At 47.0% G+C, this 14,722-nt stretch overlaps 1 protein-coding gene across 2 annotated transcripts in view; it reads left to right on the forward strand.

The window, feature by feature from the left end:
* CAPZB (capping actin protein of muscle Z-line subunit beta) overlaps positions 1 to 14,722 on the forward strand; it is a 70,438-nt gene that overhangs the window by 19,356 nt on the left and 36,360 nt on the right. For both annotated transcript variants that reach the window (XM_081871337.1, XM_081871338.1), the window contains exon 2: positions 7,548 to 7,637. In XM_081871337.1, coding sequence (XP_081727463.1) covers positions 7,548 to 7,637 — 90 coding nt within the window. The remainder of the gene's footprint in view (positions 1 to 7,547; positions 7,638 to 14,722) is intronic.

Raw genomic sequence — 14,722 nt, forward strand, 5'->3', positions numbered from 1 at the left:
GCAGATGTCAGAGTGAAGATCTCAAGGAGTGAAAGCATCTTAGCAGGAGGTTTATTAAAGGAGATTTACCTTGGCTGAGGGTTCCCGTTAGCTCTAGGCTCTCAGATCTCTCCATCCTGGAGTGACTGGAATTGTAAAATAAGAAGTTCATTTAGAACTTCCCCTCTGCACTCCCCACTCCTGTCATGGCAGTTCGCTCCTGGGGTGAAGATGCGAGCAATGGAAAATTGCCCACATGCTCTGAAAATCCCAAAGCCTTGGATATCTTGGCTTGCTTTGCAGCCCACACTGGGATTGGTATGCAGAGCTCCGCAGTTGCCTTTTTGTGGAGCAAAGCGTTGTGTTTTCTTATTCCCTGCACTCTGGGGCAGGAGGAAATGCCCCGACAGGCCACAGTGTTGGTGGGTAATGCGAGCATTAAGTCCAGTTCAGTTTCCGTTGGCAGGTGAGGGCGTGTTCAGAAACTCTGTGTGTGTGCTGGGCAGGGGAAAGGTCAAAATTATATATCAAAAGGCAACCCAAGAGTGAACCATAGTCAAGGCAGTTTTGTAACTGAAAGACAATTTGTGGTTTTCTCCATTCAGGGCTTCAGTGTGCCATGAATGGCCAGATATGTGTGGTCATGAAGATTAGTAACTTTGGAGACTGACTTGCAGGACTGAGGAGATCCAAATTTTGCACCAACAACAGAAATTATTTCTGTTGAAATGATGCAAATTTGAGTAGTTTTGCTTGAGTTACAGAACAACTCCCTGCCCTGTCCCCACAGTAGTCATGGGCGATGGCACAGAGGTCCCTGAAGCCCAACTTCTTAACTCACCCTTCTTGCTTCAAATAATGAAATAAGAAATAATTGGGAAGAAAGAAATAATGGGGAAGAAAACTTACTGAAGAGTGCACATTGGATTGTGTGCATTACTTGCCTTTTCTTCCTTACCATTCAGTATTGTCATTGAACTGCCTTTTTCTTGTCTTGTGTTGATGGGCTAGAACTGAGAGGGGGAAACACATTTTGCTAGACACCAACTACCATCATCCTTTCTGACCATTGGTCATGCTCCCCGGGGCTGATGGGTGATAGGGTTCAAGAATCACATAGGTGCTTGACCCCTGGGCTAGAAACTTGAAATTCTTTGCACACCAAAAGTCTTTGGTTCAGCTCCAAATGGCTCTCGCATGGCAGGTCTTGGAAGGGCCGTAGCTCAGTTGTAGAACTTCTGCCTGCATTTAGAAGGTCCAAGGTTCAATGGCTGGGAGGGCCCTAGAGGGCCACTGTCAGTTAGTTTAGGTTGGGATGCGGGTGGTGCTGTGGTCTAAACCCCTGAGCCTCTTGGGCTTGCCACTTGGAAGGTCCCAGCTGCTGCCACCCTAGCAGTTTGAAAGCATATCAGTGTGAGTAGATAAATAGGTACTGCTATGGCGGGAAGGTCAACAGTGTTTCCATGCACTCTGGCTTCCGTCACGGTGTCCAGAAGCGGTTTAGTCATGCTTGCCACATGACCCGGAAAACTGTCTGTGGACAAACACCAGCTCCCTCAGCATGAAAACTAGATGAGCGCTGCATCCCATAGTCACCTTTGACTGGAGTTAACCGTCCAGGGGTCCTTTTTATCTAGTTAGTTTAGACAGTCCTGAGCTAGATGGAGCACTGAATGTGAGTTGGTATAAGGCAGTTTCCTCTGTTCCTAAGATCTTCCAGAGATCTTAAGAGAGCTGCTGCCAGTCAGTGTTTACGGCTCTCAACTAGATGGACCAGCAGCTTCCTATGTTCCTTAAATGTCTGTCTTCCTGAGATATGGGAGAGCTTCTGGCAGCCCAGGATAGGAACAATATTCAGCAGTTTCAGTTATGTTCCAGAGTCTGTCCAGAGATCTGTGTAGGTGGCATGAAAAAGCACTGTAGCCTTGGGCAGTCTTGAAGTTTAACTCACCTGTGATCCAGCCCTGTAGCACCACATCATTAATCTTTATGAGCGATGTGTAACACTTTTTCTCCCAACCGAAATTCTGAGTCATAGGAAAGTGTTTAAGGAAGCAGCCAGTGAAGTTTAGTGTCTCCTTTCCCCTTCCACTCCTTTTTAAGCAATTCCAGCTGGCACTGGTGGGGCAAGCTGCTTCCTCTAGCGTTCTCACAATCCTGAAGCAGAGACCCTGACCCGGCAACTGTGTGCTTGCTTTCTGAAACTGTGTTGCAAGGAGCGGTGGGGGGCAATGACAGTATGTGGCCAGAAGGATCCTCTTTCTGGGGTCAGCTGCTAGTTGCATCTTCCTATGCCAACCTAAACAGTGTTTTGGTTTGGGTTTGTTTTTCCTTTGTGAGGGGATGAGCAGTGTTGTAAACAAAAATTGCCCTTTTCCCTTATAGGGTATCCAAGAGCCCATACAGAGTCCTTAAGCGGGTTCCCTATTGGTAGGAGAAAATAACAGAGGCCAACCAGAGAATATTGAGAAGCAAAGCAGCTAGTAAGCTTGATCTTTATTGATCTGTTGCAACAGGGTGCTCCCCTCACACGCAGGAAAGGAGGAGGACCCAGAAAAATAGTATGCAAGGCCTTATAAAGACTTTTGAAATTGTTACCCTGTAGATCAAGACCACCCCCAGAAACATCATACATACATCACAGAAAGGGTGTAACCTAAGACCACCCCTCAGATACATCACACCTACATCACAGAAATTTTAATATTGTTGTTGTTTATCTCCTGTCTGGCAGGTTACTTGATTGGATTTCCTGGGTAGCCTGGCCAGTCTTTTGTAATGATAAATACTTAGTTCCTGGGCCAGGTTACAGGCTCACACCCTATTCAAACAGACATATCCTTAAGACAGGATTTGTGAAGGAAAAGACAATGGGGAGACTTTTCCATTTTGACCTTGCAGAGAAAAGATTTGGTCAGTTTAGGAATCAAAATGGTTCCAGGTTGGCCTTCCTGTGCTGATCTATGTATGTGCTTGGTTGGTACAGTTATGAACATTACCATATAAGACCATAAAATTCCTATCACAGAAGGAAAGAGGGTAGAGCAGGGGTCAGCAACCTTTTTCAGCCGTGGGCCGGTCCACCGTCCCTCAGACCATGGGGTGGGCCAGACTATATTTTTAAAAAAATAATGAATGAATTCCTGTGCCCCACAAATAACCCAGAGATGCATTTTAAATAAAAGGACACATTCTACTCATGTAAAAACATACTGATTCCCGGACCGTCCGTTGGCTGGATTGAGAAGGCGATTGGGCTGCATCCAGCCCCCCGTCCTTAGGATGCCTACCCCTGAGGTAGAGCAAAATGCTTTTCTGCATCTTTGCTAAGTAAAAAGTCCAGGCTCCTGAATTTGGAATTGCTTCTACAGGTAGAATGTTTGCATACAGGCCCTGGATTTTCATCTAGTTATGAAGAGTAAGTCTGAACCAAGTAGTTCAAATGGTCTTCTAAGGCATGACCTGGAGGCTTGAACACTAGAGGGCAGGTGGTTTGTTTTCTTTGTCATGCAAGCCATAGTTTATTCTGATGTATGAAATGGGAAACTGTGGCTTGCTCTTATCCTCCAAACCGGAACTGTAAACCATGGATCTGCTACGTTACGTTACATTTAGAGGCAGCAATGCTTCTGAAAACTAGTTTCTGGAAGCTGCAGGAAGGAAGAGTGTTCTTGTGCTTGAATCCAGCTTTGCATGTTTCCAACAGGCATCTGGCCACTGTGATTACAGGATGCTTCACTATATGAGCCATTAGCCGGATCCAGGAAGGCTTTTCTTACGTTCTTTATATTCTTATTTTAACAAGTATTATCCCATTTTTCCTTCAAGGGCTTAAGAAAAGAGTAAGTGGTTCTCTTTATCCTCAGAACCATGTTATGAGGATAAAGGCTGAAAGGAAGTGACTGGCCCAAGGTCTCCCAGTGAGCTTCATGGCTAAGTGGGGATTTGAACCAGGTGTCCCAGGTCTCAGTCCAACACTCTAATCACTACACAACACTTGCCTCCCTGGAGTTCTGGCCTGGAGTTTGCTGATTCAGACATTGTAAGCAGCTGCAGGTTGTGTAAAATAGGAAACTGAAAATGACGCTCGGGGTTGTGGGTGGGGAGAAACAAAAGCTTGTGGTTTGATGACAGCTGGGTTGAGACAAACCTCCAGTATTTCCCCTTTTCTTGTTCTTTATATTTACTATTTTATTTAGAAAAATTTTAATATCTTGCCAAAAAAAGGCTCCCAGAGCAGTTTATGCATCACTACAAAAAGCAGGCTGTCCATGTCGTCAGACTTACAATCACAAAAGGCTTATAGCACAAAAGGAAAATGCACTGGGAGGGAGGAGGAAATAAACTCAGGGTAAAGTTCTTAGGTTCTAATGACCAGGTGGATTTTTTTTCTTCTTCTTAAATTGTAGATAACTTTTTATTATATTTTTAATACCAATAGTATACAAGAAACTACAATGACCAGTGTCAAATATCTGCTTATTGCTGTGAAAGGCTAGGACTCCTCTGTGGCATATTTCATTTCTAGCATTTCAAACTCCCAAGATTGCTAGCCTGATTTCCCGTGTGGTCCTCTGTCATTTTGTGGCACTTTGAGAATCACTCTGCAAGAGTTTTCCATAGCTTAGTGGTAGGGCATCTACTTTGCTTTGAGAAAGTCTCAGGTTTAATCTCTGGATAGGATTGGGAAGACTCTTCCTATCTGAAAACCCCGGAAGCTTCTGCCAGTCAGTGTCTGATTAAGTATAAAGGCAGCTCCCACTGCTGCTGTGTTCCTGCTTACCTGCAGGCAATTCTTGCTCTTCATGGGTGAATTACTACTACAGTCGTTGTTGTTTAGTCGTTTCCGACTCTTCATGACCCCATGGACCAGAGCACGCCAGGCACTCCTGTCTTCCACTGCCTCCCGCAGTTTGGTCAAATTCATGCTGGTAGCTTCGAGAACACTGTCCAACCATCTCGTCCTCTGTCGTCCCCTTCTCCTTGTGCCCTCCATCTTTCCCAACATCAGGGTCTTTTCCAGGGAGTCTTCTCTTCTCATGAGGTGGCCAAAGTATTGGGGTCTCAGCTTCAGGATCTGTCCTTCCAGTGAGCACTCAGGGCTGATTTCGTTAACAATGGAGGGGTTTGATCTCCTTGCAGTCCATGGGACTCTCAAGAGTCTCCTCCTACAGTCATACCTCGGGATAAATACACTTCAGGAAGTAACGTAGTGCGTTACTTCCGGGTTTCGTCGCTCGCGCATGCGCAGACGGTCAAAATGACATCACGTGCTTGCGCGGAAGTGGCGACACGCGCAGTCGCGTCTTACGTTCTGTTCAGGATGCAAACAGGGTTCCGGAACAGATCCCGTTCGCATCCCAAGGTACCACAGTACAAGCCTGCCTTTGGCAGCAGTGAAATCCAGCTAAGATGGCACTCTTTCGCCCCTGCTTCTCCAAATATATTTTAAGACATTGAAGCAAGTACCGTCTAACAAGTTGCTACACAAAAGAGTGAAGAGGCGCGTGGGGAGGAAGAGAAGGAGGGGGAATTGTTTTTATATTTTATTCCACCTCTCCACCAGTCAGCTGAAGGTGGTTTCCATTAAAACTTAATGAATATAAACATGTAAAGGATTTGTGTCTGTGCTTGCTGATTAAAAATCTGAGGACTGGTAACTTGTTTTCAAGACAATTGCAACCTGTTCTGTACAGTTGGTCAAAAGTATCCCCCCACCCTCAACTTCAGACACTCCCGTAGGGTCCACCTTCCGCCATGTCAGCATTTGTTTATTTGGCCTGTCTGTTTTGAGAGTGTGCAAGTGCTGCATGGTCGGGGGGGGGGGGGTTGCGCGTGTGTGTGCATGCTGTGACCTCTGAAGAATTCATACCTAAGAATCCATTCCCAGGCTCCATCCATGGTTGGCATTTCCAACTCCTGCAAAGGAGGAAGCGCTGACACCGCTTGCTAATGACAGGTGGTGCGCTGGGAGCCCTTGGCGCCACAGAACTGTGCTGAGGACAGTTTGCAGGCACATCTTTGGGGCTCTGTGTTCTTTCCTGTTGAAATGGGGGGGGGGGGGAGAAGTGCACAGCTCCCAGCCTTGCTGCTCCCTGCAAGCATGTGCTGCCTCCCTCTCCCTGCCAACATCAACAGAAGTTGTCTTCCCTCTGGATGTACTCTTGCAGCATAAAGTTACACTATTCTGTCACTGCCACAGGCCGTGTGCCTCTGAAAACCAGTTGCTGGGGTTCGACAAATGGGAAGAGAGAGGGGGGGTGCACACAATGCACTTGGGTCCTGCTTGTGGCCTTCCCTTTGGGTCCAGTGATAGAAACTCAGATATAGAAGCTAGGTGACAAATGGCTGCTTAAACCATGTTTACAGTCACCAAAATGGAATGCCTAGTTGCCATTTTTGGCCAAGCTGCTCAAAAGTCGTATTTTCAACATGACTTTTTGGTCCCTGAAATTCATTCTGATTGTGCAGGTAAGATATAATGGATAGAATTAGACAGGATGTGTTGCTAGTGTGTGAAAACAGACAAGATCCAAGGATCCCCAGGCGTGCCCCTCCAAATGGTGGAGGCATCTGGTGCCCGGGCATCTTCATGGTCTCAAGTGTCCGATAGGTGCAAAATGTGCCTGGGAAATTTCAAACGCTGTTTGGGGCATCTGGGTGGGCTGCTGAATGCTGGGCTAGATTGACATCTTTTGGCCTCATCCAGCTTCAAGTCCCTTCTTATGAGTAACTGAGAGGGAAGTTCATTGTATTCATGCCCTGTGTATAAGCTTCGTGTGGGCACTTTTTTGGCTGCTGTGAGAACAAGATGCTGAATTAGATGGACCTTTGTATTCTCTGTTGCTCCTAATGGCAACAGCTGTGTGTGTGTTTCTTGTACTGTATCCTGTTTCACTCGTTCACCTTTGCTTAGGCTGGGAGCTAAGCACTGTAGACTAAAAGAAAGAATACATGTGGGATGGCACTATCCTGTTTAAGGCAGGGCCACTCAACCTCAAGTGGCTGGTGGTCACAAGTATGGCAAAGAGAGCACCTGTTGTTGGGGTGGGGTGGGGGGGGGTGCAATCTCTTCCCTCCTACAGGTTGATCCTAAATTGCAAGATTGCTCCAGTTATCAGGAACCCAGAAAGTGGGAAGCCTTTGAGCAATAATTTGGTGATCCCTCAGATAATAATTCTGTCACCACACAGCTGTGCCAAGCGAGCCTCACTTCCAGTGTGTATTGAATGATTTCCTTTATGGTGCAAGATGTCCCAAGTTATGAAAAACGTACTGACATGATTTGCCATGCTCAGGAGCAATGCAGTGTGCTGGGGTCAAGGCTTAGCTAAGTGACGGAGCACCTGCTCTGCATGCAGAATGTATTGCGTTCACTCCCCAAAACAGTATAGATAAAAAGGGTATTGGGCTGGGAATAACATTTGTCCAAGATTCTGCAGTTCATCAAAGTAGGCTGTCCTGGGGCTTGGTTGAGTCAACACTCAGTCTGGCTTGGTACAAGGAAACTTCATTCTGTTCTCTGAGTGGTTTAACATTCCCCCCCCCTTTTGTTCCTCCTCCCACAGAGTGACCAGCAGCTGGATTGTGCCTTGGATTTGATGAGGCGTCTGCCTCCCCAGCAGATTGAGAAGAACCTCAGTGATCTGATTGATTTGGTGAGTATTGGGGTATCTTAAACTAGAGCAGAGTTATCATGTCCCCTGTTCATGCCAAGCCATTGTTTGCACCAACCAATTTAGATCCCGGTTAAAGGCACATGGTAGACCAGCTTACCCTTGCCTGGGGCTCTCCATATGTTTTGAGCTACAGCTTCCATCCTTGCGGCTAACTATTGACCAGCTGGCTGGTGGGAGTCCTGGTACAACAATATCTGGAGGGTAGCAGGTTTCAGTAGAGAAACCATGGTTTAGAGTTGATTGTCTTCATTTTCCACCTGCTCCAGATTGCAGTAGGCAAATCAGTGTTCATAGCTGCTTGTCTGCTCTCACTTTCCATCTGCATGGTGCACTTCTTTTTGGGAGCAGTGGGCGCTAGAAGCAAGGCAGTGGCTGCAATTTTGGCTTCTCGCCTCAGACATTGTGGCAACTCTTTGTCTGCAAATCCCTTTCAAACAGTAGTTTGTGGTTCTGCTTTGCTAGCTGATTTTGTAGCTGAAATTTCACAGCTCTGATATTGGGAGAATTGTAGTTGAGGACTTTTGTAAAGACTGCAGTGCCCTTAATATGACATCTGAATTAATCCTCTTTGTGTGAGACTGCTGCTGTTTTCAGGAGGTACGCTGTGACCTCATCCAGAGGGTACACCTCTGTTCCTGTACCTGCTTCTGTAATTGGAGAAACGCCATAGCTCTGTGGTAGAGCATGGGCCTGACTTGGCATAAAGCAGCATCTTATGTTAGGAGAGTCCCAAATTCTTACCTATTTTGTAGCTCAGTGGAAGACCATCCATTTTGCATGCAGAAGGTCCCTGGTTCAATCCCCAATGGCATCTCTAGGCAGGACTGAAACCCTGGAGAGCAACAGCCAGTCAGTGTGGCTTGACTCTGTATAAAGCAGTTTCCTGTGTTCCGAAGATCTCTCTTCCTTCCTGAGATCTTGGAGAGCCACTGGCTTGGTTCCAGCCAGTGCAGCTTAAAATATGTCTTCGGAGTTTATCCGAAGATTAATTAATCCACGTTGGTGGCACAAAAAGGCATTGTGGTCTTGGACAGCCTTGAAATTAACTTACCTATGAGCAGGCATTATAAGTGATGTGTAATGTTTCTCCTTAGCATCTCCAGGCAGAGCTGTGAAAAGACCCTTGTCTGAGATCCTGGAGAGCTGCTGCCAGTCAGTGTAGGCAATGCTGAGCTAGATGGACCAACGATATGGCTCAGTGGAGGATAGAAGTTTATATAAAATTATGCATGGCATGGAGAAAGTGGATAGAGAAAAGTTTTTCTCCCACTCTCATAACACTGGGTGGCTTTAAAAAAGGATTGGACCAATTCATGGAGGAGAATAAGGTTGTCGATGGCTACCAGCCACAATGGCTGGGCTGGGCCTCCACAGTTGGCAGCAGCGATGTTTCTGAATATTGGCTGCAGGAAACTGCAGGAGAAAGTGTCCTTGTACTTTGATCCCGCTTGCTGGTTTTCCACAGGCAACTGCTTGGCCACTGTGAGAACAGGAAACTCGACTAGATGAGTCATTGACCTGACCAAACAGGCTCTTCTTTAGGGTCTTATGGCAGCTTCCCATGTTTCTATAACTTCCTTGTTGCTTGCAGTGCTTAGGTAGGCCGAAGGCCTGCATACCTCACCTCTTACAAGTTAAGGGGGTCCACTGAGGGTGTTTTACCTGAGCCACCCACCCACCCACATATCTGGGCCTGAACTGGTGGAATGCGAAGGTGGAAGCCTCCTTTAAGCTGCTTAGTGATAAATCCCCCCCAAAGGTCCTTGCAGCTCCCGTTTGTCAAGCTGCATGAGGTGCCTTGCTCTGTATACAATTGTGCTGACAGAAGGGGAAATATCCAACTTGAACGTGAAACCAAAAGGGCACGGCCTGGCGGGAGGTGGGTAGAGCGTGGAGGCCCTTTCTGGGTCACTGCCCCTCATCAGCTCCCAAACGCTTCCTTGTTCATTAGCAGAGCGGCACGGCCGACCCCTCTCCCCGCCCCCCGTCACATCTGTTGTGGCTTCCTTGGGCCGCTGCTGCCGAGCCTGTAATTAGAGTTCATTAGAGCCCTTGTCAGTCACGGGCCTCTCCAAAGCACAGCCTGAAAGGAGCGGGGCCTGCGGGTGCCAGTAATCCGCCTTGGCAGGGAGCGCTCAGGCTTGGCATCTTAATTACCAATTATTTGGAAATGGGCAGCTTGGAGCAGCCGTTTGGGTGCTTTGCAAGGTTTTTAGAAGTTGCTTGTTGGAGAGGGGCAGGAGGTGGCTGCTTTTTAGGGTTGCAAAATGAGGATTGTTTTGGCAAGTAGTCATTTTAACGGTTGTTCTTCATGCAGTACGTAGTTAAACTATGGAACTCACTCCTGCAGGAGGGAGTGATGAGCACCAACTTAGATGGCTTTAAAAGAGGAATGGACGAATTGAAATTGGAGGATAAGTCTGATAATGGCTACTTGCCATGATAGCTATTCTCTGCTTCTGCAGCAGTGCTTCTGAATGCCAGTTGTTGGGACCCCCTAGAGGAGAGAGAGCTTTTGTGCTTGAATCCTACTTCCTGGATTAACATACTGTATTTTTCGCTCTATAAGATGCACCCGACCATAAGACGCACCTAGTTTTAGAGGAGGAGAACAAGAAAAAAAATATTCTCTCCCTCTCTGCGCAGCACCCCTTCAGCGAAGCGGCAGGAGAAACAGAGCCCCTTCTATTTCTCCTGCTTTGCTGAAGGGGCACTGCACAGCTTTCCCTCTCTGCGCACCGATCCCTCTCGCTCTCCTGGCTTCAGGGATAGCTGCCAGAAGCCTCCGGAGTGCAGCGGGAGCGCTCCCACTGCGCTCCGGAGGCTTTGCGTTGCTTTCGCTGAAGCCATGGAGCCTGCATTCACTCCATAAGATGCACATACCTTTCCCCTTACTTTTTAGGAGGGGAAAAGTGCGTCATAGAGTGAAAAATATGGTAGACATCTGGTCAGTACTGATTTGAAAGGTGTCAGGGTTTTTTTTTTTTAAAAAAACAAAACAGCATTGTTGAACACTATAATTTATTTATTGCATTGATATCCAACATTTTTCTCCATGGAGCTCAATGGCGTACATGGTTCTCCCCCTCCTCATTTAATCCTCACAGCAACCCTGCAAGTTAGGTTAGGCTGAGAGGCGGTGACTGGCCCATGGTTGTTCTTCAAGCTTCATGGCCGACTGGGGGTTCAAGCTCTGGTCTCCACTGAATGACCACTGTGAGAACACTATGCTTGACTAAGTGAGCTCTTAGCCTGATTCTGCAGGGCTTTCCTTGTGTCCTCAATAAGTAAGTAGAAAGGCAAGCAGAACTATAAAGCCTCAGCACGGCTTGACTTAAAGCCTTATCCTATCCAATGAGAGAAAGGTACATGTGGGTGTAGATAAGAGAATATCTGCATCACTTCATGGGTTGTAGAGGAGTCCTCTGCCACCAGCCAAGGGCCTAAAGACCACTTGAAGGCTCAACTCCCTGAAGGATTATCACAGCCAAGGAGGGAAAACCAACCTGGCTCCATCCTTTAGCTAGTGCTGCAACTGCTCCAGTGCTTAGCTTTTTTTTCTTCCCTCCCCATTTTTTTCCCTTTTGTGCCACGTCTCTTAGATTATGAACCCGCATGCAGGCATGGTTAACCGTACAGAGCTTAGGAAACGTGTTGTGCCTTGCATGTTAATAATGTATGAGAGAGCTTTAGTGGTCACCATTCTGTTGTCACACTCTCTGGTGACCTGTGGACAAACTTGGCGTGATGTGACAGATTTCTCTTTAAGCATTTGTTGGCTCTGATAAAAGCAAATAAGGTTTTTCTTGCTCGCTCGCTCTCTTCAAAAAACAAAAACCCTGCCTTTAAACACACACAGTCTGGTAAAAGTCTGGCAAAAGGAACTATTTTGATAAGATGGGGACTGCATCAAGGTGGGGATCTAGAAACTGCCAGGGATCCACTTCTTTCCCCACCCCACCCCCCCAGCAGAAGTGTAAGCATCAAAGCAACCCTGGGCTGTCCAGCTGCTCGAAAACTGATCATGTCTGAGTCATTTCTCCACAGTTTTTGTCCCAAGAAAGTTTTGTCTTGGAGGCATGCCTGTTTCATGTTGTGTTTTTTTAAGGCAGCGCTTCCTGGTAAAAGTCACACCATGATAATAACCATGTCATTGTCCCATCTCAAATGAGTTAAGCCCTCTAAGGCAGGGGTTAGGCAAGGAACCTCCATCCTGTGGGTCAGCTGTGGACCTCAATTTCTCTTTCTCCCTGGCCCTTAGGACTCTTCCCGAGGCCCCACCCCTCACTGGCTTTCTCTCTCCCCTCGTTAGGTCCTTCCCACCCATCTTTTCGTCCTTTTATTATTTTTTTTAATGGAAGATGCCAAGGTTTAAACCTGGGACCTTCTGCAAGCAGAGTAGGCACACTTTTCACTGAGCTTTGACCCCTTTCCACCCAAAAGGAGAGGCAGGGTGCTTTGAAGCCCTGACCTCTGGAAATCATCTCCCCCCCCCCCCGACTTCTGCGACTTCAGCAGGCATTCTCCATTCCAACTTTCAATCATGTTCACCGCCATGAGGACTAGTACCTTGAGGCATCTGCAAAACCTTGGCGTTGAAAGTTTTGTGTAAGGCAGCAAGCTTGGTTCTGCACCCCAAGTCACATTCTATGCCCCTAGGTACCCAACACATGCCTGAATGAAGTCCTCCTTCCTAGCTGGAGGTGAGCAGTTGCTGTTCACCCATTTTGTATGTGATCAGGCTGAAAGCGGCTATATACAGCCTTCGAAAGATAATAATTTGGCTGTGAAAACTTGGCCATTTTGTCCGTCTCCCCCGGCAAGAGCTGACAAACTGGTGTGTGTTGGTGGTTGTGTGCATGCGTGTGCGGAACAAATGCAGGAATCCAGACCGTTGCTAGGAAGCCTAGCAAGCTTGGAAAAACTGCCTCTTCTCCTGCCTGGCTTTCCTTGAGCACCTTGATGGGAAGAGACGCCCTGCTGACAGCAGCCGGGGGTTCAAAAGGGCAGCCTTTTATGAACTTGGCGTTCTTTCCAAAGGATGTTGAGCATGTCGGGCATGGTGCAGCCGGCCATTCCTAATGTTGAAAGCAGCTGTCGGGGATCCAACCTGGGGATTATTGGCATAAAAATCAGGGGACTTGGCACAATTAGCGCTGCGAGCCAGTTTTCCACCCAGAGAGCACAGCTGTAAATAGAAATGCCTTCAGCTTAGAAGCTGTTACCATTGGGGTAATCGGAACTTGTTTTAAGACACTCTTTTGTTTTAAAAAACCTCATCTACAGGGAAGCCATGATTGTCAAAGTGGCATCATAGGGCTTTAAAGATATAGTGTAAGTGTTGCCCTGGTCTTGAGATGTGTTTAACCTCTGAGTTCTGCTCTATGGAGGATTAAGCTAATTTATGTGTGAGAGAGATGCTCCAGAAGTTTTTGCCAGCTCAGTTTTGGATGCAGATGATACATAGACCTTTCCTTCTCCCTTTTCAGACCTTTTAGGCCAGTATTGCTCAAACATTTGGCTGCTACCACTCCCTTGCTTCCCTAAACTCATCTCGAGCCCACTACCCTACCCTATAAAAAGCATTATACAGAACAGTGGCTTGCACAACACACTGAGGACGATAATATCCCAATAAAACAGTAACAGTTAACAGCACATTTGTTCAAAGCGCAGTTAAGCTGTTTGGTTTATTTGCACAAAATGGATGAACTGGATCCAGTGATACCAGGTTTTCAAAATCTGATAGTCGTTTACACCTCTAGGGGGTGCTCCCGTAGGGAATCCCACAGTGTGCCATGGAGTGGTACCACCCACTTTGGAAACCACAGTAGCCCATTGCTACCTTGGAAATCCTTCTGAGGCCTTGATGTATCAGCAAGAGTCGTTGGATTGTATATGATGTTAACCCTCCTTAGAGCAGTCCCACTGAAATCAACGGACATGACTACCGTAACTTAGGCCCATTAACTTCCGTGGATCTATTCTGAGTAGGAGTAGCATTAGATGCATCCCATCATGTATGAGACCCTCTCTCCCCACCCCTCCGGTCCCATTATTTCTACGACAGTCCATGGACTGGACCTGTTTTTCTGCTTCAAGAGGAAGCTTTTAAAAGCCTGCTGGATGACTCAATAGAATTATAACAAAAAAATTTATTAGATGTGGGCCTAGCATGGCTGGAATCCAGTCTGGGCTTGTCAAGTGGGGGGGGGGGGAGAGAGAGAGAGAGAGAAGGGCACCAGTTCAATTTGTCATTACGGATGTGCTGGCTCCCTTCCGTTGGCTCCAAACATCCGAGTGGTTTTCGCCCTGACGTTGACCAACTCCGATTTCCGTGCCCCCCCCCTCACTTCCATATGGGTGACATCAGTCCTGTAAGAATTCAAATGAGAACCAGAACTGTAAAGGCTTGAAATGCAATTAAATAATAAAACTTAAGTGATCACACTCCTTCCCTGCCAAGGAAATCTTTGCTTTGGAGGAAAGTGGCTTCACGGTGGGCACCATTGTGGTACAAAATAAGGATGCTCCATTCTTGAACCTTAACTCTAGTGCCAGTGTGGTGTAGTGGTTAGTGTGTCTAACCAGGACATGGGAGAGAAGAGTTGGAATCCACACTCTGTTATGAAGTTCACTGGGTAACCTTGGGCCAGTCACTGCCTCTCAGCCTAACCTTCCTCATAGGGTTGTTGTAGGGATTAAATGAGGAGGGAGAGAACCATGTACACCACTTTGAGCTCCTTAGAGAAAAAGGTGGCATATAAATGCAATAAACAAGCAAGAACCCATTGGCCTACCCCATCATCCCCATGGCCCTGGTTATGTTTTTGCCTCCCACGATCCCTTTGGGGTCCTCTATTCCCATGGATTCCCCCTAATTCTGATGTTTCAGCTGAGAGTGCCAATCACTTTCTTAGCTAGAAAAACACCTCTCACACATAAAGGGCAGTGTCAGCAGGCTCTGGAGAATCCCAGGTTCTGCAGAAGTGCACAAAATCTTTAGGAGGGGGAGGACCCAGGAGGGTTGGGAATCCCCCTAAAACAGTTCATGAGCTTCCTGT

This window comes from Podarcis erhardii (genome assembly GCF_964252035.2).
Source record: "Podarcis erhardii genome assembly, chromosome: 7".
NCBI classification, from domain to species: Eukaryota; Metazoa; Chordata; class Lepidosauria; order Squamata; family Lacertidae; genus Podarcis; species Podarcis erhardii.